The following is a 5,699-nucleotide window of genomic DNA, read 5'->3' on the forward strand; positions in this document are numbered from 1 at the left end:
GTTAAAACGATGTGAACTAGGCCGAGTATGAATTAGCAAAACAACAGACCCAACTGGGGCGTGGACTCTAATTGGAAACTTCCAACACACAACATAAGAAATTTCTAATGCAATTTTCATGTCAACTAAAAAGCAAAACGTGCCATGGTTCATAGTGAACCTGTTTGCTTACGAGCTGGACGGTACAAAACTTTCCCCAACAAAATAATGATTAAGAGATGAATTATTATACAGAACCCCAGTTTATTGAAAGAAAAAATAATTCAAATTATGACTTCTTAGAGAGCTTCTAGCTTTATATTTCCCCTTGATTTCATATACAAATCTATCAATTTAGGATTCTTGTATATAAATTGTTAGTCATAGAATACAATCTATAGAAATCGAGTAGTGACTGACCCTGGCACAAATCCGGCAAGGCTTCAAAGGAGAAACTTAACAAAATTTGTCAAAATTGTACACCATAGTTTGACAATATAAGTCTACAACTACAGAATGTATACTAATGAACAATAAAGCTGCAGAAAGTTGACACAGATGTGTTACAAGCCTTCAACTGCCAAAGCATTTCAACACTGAAGAAATCATAGAAGACGACAGAAATTTCAAGCCAGCAGAGCCACCGGGAAAGTAAGATATTGCGTAGTATGCTAATGCCAGAACCTGAAATGACAAGGAAGTGAGAAAACAATAATTGCTTTTAGTAGTTGAAAACTGGAAGTAAGAAACACTAGAGAGAGAGACGAGAATAAATCATGTGACAGACAATAACTGCAAAAGGTGAAAGAAGAAACAGAACCAACAAGGGGAGGACAAGAACACTGAAAGTTCAAGTTACCTGAATCACAGAGAAGAGCACCGAAAGGATATAGCTATGGAGTGCCATGGAAACGTAGAGAGTGCCAATCATGCTACCCATGAATCCTAGCGTAAAAGGGAGTCTCTGGTACAAATTACGGGGTAAAGAAAGATTTAGAGGACAATAAGCACTAGATACAGAGCACCATAGACCAGTAGTAAAGGGAAAAAAGAAAATACCTCCATTGAGAACATATGAGCAAACTGAGTCTTTGGGCCCTTGAGTGCGAAGAATGACCCAATGATAAACGAACATCCAAGAGTAAAGCAAATGGCAAATTTCTGAGGCACCAATACTATCACTGGAAGGAATAAAGTGAATGCCATGAAAATGAAGAAGACTCCAGTCGCCATGAATAGACCAAAATGCATGAGGGCTTTCCCAGAAGGAATGTTGCTAGTGGCAGACTGAAAGTTCCCTGGAATGTCCCTCACTCCTTTAGAAACCCTGAATAAGGATCAACAACCAATATTCTGTCGTCAAAACAATACTCAAAGAACTCCTCAAAATGTCAACTTATTCAAAAAGCAGGGAAGAAATACATTTTCCATATAACATTTCACTGTATGTCCACAGCTTCTCTCCAATCCATGAATCTCATTTGTCTGAAACAAGTTAATATGATATCACAATACAACAAGGAATGAAGAAACAAGGTTGGGAGTCTACCAAGCAACCATAGAGGACTCCTCTGAAATAAGACAAGATATCGGCACAGAGTATGAGTTCACATCATTGATGATGATTATGATAAAAATCATGACTTCCACAGCATTGATGATGATAGGAGTCTACCAAGCAACCATAGAGGACTCCTCCGAAATAAGACATGATATCATGACTTCCACAGCATTGATGATGATTAATATTATGATGAAAATCAATCCACAACAAGAAGACTCCAATATGTACAGGAAGAGGATTCTTTCTCCTATGATAAGATCCAACCAGGTAACTATAATTTTTTGCGTTTTCAATACGTATAGTGTCATCTTACTTAGTTACAGAAGAACTAAGTTTCACAACATTGACAATGGTTATGATAAAAAGTTATGACTAAAGACTACAACCTGCACCAAAAGAGGATTCGTTCTCTAGGATAAGTACTAGCCAGCTAACTACAGATCTCCATGATTTCCACTTCCCAAAACCCCCTCTTGTTATCTCACTCGTACCATTCACTAGGAAATTGGGAGTGAAACTAGGAATTCTGATGTTAGTAAATCAACTCTCTGTTTCATAAAGTTCTTTTTTTTTATGAAATCAGATTCAGGCTCATAAGGTTCATAACATGCACAAATTTACGATCTCCCAGAAAATGGATCCATCAACATGAAATATCAATCAGATTCTTTTTTCCTTGGGGTTAAGTTCATTCTACCTCCTGAATTCAATTGGCTCTCACTTTCTCTCCTTATCCTCGGCAGACCCAGAAGTAGGCCAAAGCACTATCCTGAATGATGGATCCCGCCTACTTGAAGCTGAATTTACAACTTTGAGATATAATTTGTAGGAAGGAAAATTTTCTAGACGAAAGGACCACCCACACAAGTATCACTTGGACATCTAAATGATAATTTCTATATCAATACTCAGGTCTAGGTACTCTGAGAGCCCAGAATTTCCAAAAGCACATCAAAATAAAATAAAGTATTAGCTTGCACACCTTAATGTTGTTGTCATTGCTAAATGCTAACACTATCAGACTTTCAATCAACAATGGGAATCAGTGTCATATAAGTTATAACATTGATTTCTATATTGATACTCAGGTCTAGGCTCATTTCCGGATGTAAGAATCAAGAAAAAATTGTACCTTGCTCGTGCAACTCACTATTTAGCAATGTTGGCAAAACAATACCTTGTCACACTGCTAGTCTTGCCTTGCTTAGTGAGGTTAGATTTATTACTAGCCATTATGTTAAAAATAACTCTTTCAGATTTTTTCTGGGAAGCGAGCAACAAATATAATTCTGTAGTTTCAAACTTCTAATTTTTCCAGTCTAACCTGTCAAACATTATTGAGAAAATCCCTGAAGCAATTCCTCTTTGAACAACCTATCTTTCAGAGTTATCATCTCAAAAGATGCAGAGATGTTGAGAAGACTAATAACCAAGGTCAGGGATCTGATACTAAACAATGTGATAGAGTGCAGAACAACAAAATTAAATATGAGTTTTATCAGTGTTTTGTATACCTGTTGGTATAATGGAATTACTCTTCTACGCAAGTGGACAAGGTAGCATTGACCAACAACAACAATTACGCGTCAGTCTCAAACAAGTTGGGTCAGCTATATGAGTCCTCACCGCTTCATTTAAACTCAACTCATATCATCGTCACACCAAACCACATAAATTCTTCTTATCTTTATTGTTTTTGTTAGTCTTTAGAAGGCTTATTTGTTGAATTTATCTCTATCTCGGACTCTGATCCAACAGATTACAAATTATGTTTTACTAGGTGGATACACATATTTAGCAAAACAATCTCATGAAAGCAAAGAGGAGTTTGAAAACATTAAGAGCGTCTCACTGACTAATATAATGGATATATGGCCTTCGAAAATACTCGCTAAATTTTGGAGTTGATTAGATCCAATGTCCATTTTCTTAATCAATAAAACATCTCAATAGGTTTGTCGAATCCAAACTACCAAATCCGAATTATATTGTCGATTTCAGAACATTTCCAACAGGATCAGCGAGAATTAAGAGTAATACAGAACGTTTCAGCTACATGTACTCGTTATCAGCTTTCTTCCTCAGCTCGAAAGCCAAAATTGGGGTAGTATTAGTGAATTACCTATCATTTCCTTCAAAGCACATATTACAGCGAAAAAGGAAATTGCACGATGAGAGAGAAGCTTACACATTAAAAGTGCCAGAAACGGTGTCGTTAGCGGAACGAACAGCGGATTCGAGATCGAAGCTGCCTATGAACGCAGTGCTGGAGCTCTCTTCCGATGATTTTGCAGATGCGTATGAATTCCAATCAGCCAGCAAAGAAGGAGTTGAAGAAGAAGCTTGTTGCTGCTCAACATAACGATCATCTCCGCCGCCGCTGCCCGCTGAAAACCACTTCTGCATTGTGTATCTCTGTCCGGCGAGTCGACTACTGCCGCAGTGCTATAGTAATTGTGGAATATGGAGAAATTGAATCGGATCCAAACGGAGCCCCGCCGGAGACCAGAATTGCTTGTTACTTTCCCACCTACCGGTAACTCATTTCCCGGTTACAGCTTCAATAATCTCCGGTTTCCAGTTCCTTACTTTTTAATTATTTATATTTTCTAATTTTCAACCTTGGTCATTAAGCAATATATCCAGCGTCTTTGTTATATATTTCACTTTTTAACTTTTTTTATTTTTATCCACTAAATGTGTAAATTGATCAATTGCACCTATTGTTTAAGCCCTTATTTATATTATTAATTAAGATTAAAATGTCGGGATCTGAATGTATTTTTTAGACCTTAATGTTGAATAATTAAGATTTTTTTATTCAATTTTTTAGCTTGTGTAATTTAATATTTGTAGATATAATGAAATCTACAATTAAAATAAAAAGTAATTAATATTATAAGAAAATATAGGAGTAATTATTTATTTGACCCCAAAAAATGAAATATTTATATTTGTTAGTGATAGTGGGTATGGTTCGTTATGGTAATGGCTAGTCTGACAGCTGAAATGGTGTGGATTGCAAGCCTATACAAGGAGCTAAGAGTAAAGTTGATTGAACCAGCTTCTATATACTGTGATAGCAAGGCTGCTATACAGATTGCTGCAAATTCTGCATTTCATGAGCATACTAAACACATCGAGATTGATTGCTATTTCATTTGAGAGAAAATTTAAAAGGGTCTCATTCAAACCAACTATGTCAACACTAAGGATCAGGCTGATTTGCTAAGGCACCAGGAAGATCACAACATGAGTTTCTTCTAGACAATCTTGGAGTATTGAATCTCTTCGGTACATCCAACTTGAGGGGGAGTATTGGAATTGATTAAGTGATTGATCAATTTTGTTAGCTAGGCAGTTAGTTGATTAACTCTGTTAGTTAGTGAAATGGTTAGCTTAGGTGTTTAATTAATCAGTCTAATTAATTATCAGTTAGGAGTTAGTTAATTTGTTAACATTGTTGCAGTAGCACATGTATAGAATGAATTGTATAAATATCCAGTCCTGTAACTAACTCATGCAACTCTTTGTATCAAAACTATAGCTAGAAATTCATTAACAAAGTATTGTTTGAAATGATGATTCATATTGAATTTTCAAAGTTTGAGTTCTTGTATGCTTACATTACTAAGTCTTTGTTTAATTACTATAGCCACATGGTTCTAAAATTTAATAATTTGTTTATAAAATTATTAACTAATTAACTCGCCCAACATTTGCTAGCATGTAGTAATAATAATATTTTAGAATGTATATTGTATACAAGTCTCGTCTAAGATTAAAAATAAGTATGTCCAGCATGTTAGCTAGTTAGATCAGGCTCACTTTAATTGATTCTCAGTGTGCTATGATTTAGATATCATGTTAGGACCTAATTAATGTTATGTTCACAGATATTTATGAATTAGTTGCAGCATGTTAGTAAATATTTTGCCTGTAGAAATTTATTTATAACTTCAGCATGCTAAATAGACACAAGACTCCATTGATAGGAGTTTATCAATTATACTGGTATGTTGTTGTTGATTTATTGTGTGGTTAAATATCAAAATTTATTAAACTTGATTTTTTTTTCTAGGTGAACTAGATCAAAAGTTCAAGACCATCTCTTTCTAAGGCTGAAAAATATGTCAAATGACCTTAAAATAAGTGA

At 35.3% G+C, this 5,699-nt stretch overlaps 1 protein-coding gene across 1 annotated transcript; it reads right to left on the reverse strand.

Annotated features, from left to right (window-relative positions):
• Nucleotides 1-340: 340 nt before the first annotated feature.
• Nucleotides 341-4,138, reverse strand: LOC125877162 (protein transport protein SFT2). The gene is made up of 4 exons (XM_049558499.1): nt 3,732-4,138; nt 1,039-1,306; nt 839-943; nt 341-663 (listed from the first exon to the last, which is right to left on the reverse strand). Exons 1-4 carry the CDS (start codon nt 3,947-3,949, stop codon nt 553-555), a joined length of 702 nt encoding a protein of 233 aa, XP_049414456.1. The 5' UTR covers nt 3,950-4,138; the 3' UTR covers nt 341-552.
• Nucleotides 4,139-5,699: the final 1,561 nt, after the last annotated feature.

This window comes from Solanum stenotomum, chromosome 9, assembly GCF_019186545.1.
Source record: "Solanum stenotomum isolate F172 chromosome 9, ASM1918654v1, whole genome shotgun sequence".
NCBI classification, from domain to species: Eukaryota; Viridiplantae; Streptophyta; class Magnoliopsida; order Solanales; family Solanaceae; genus Solanum; species Solanum stenotomum.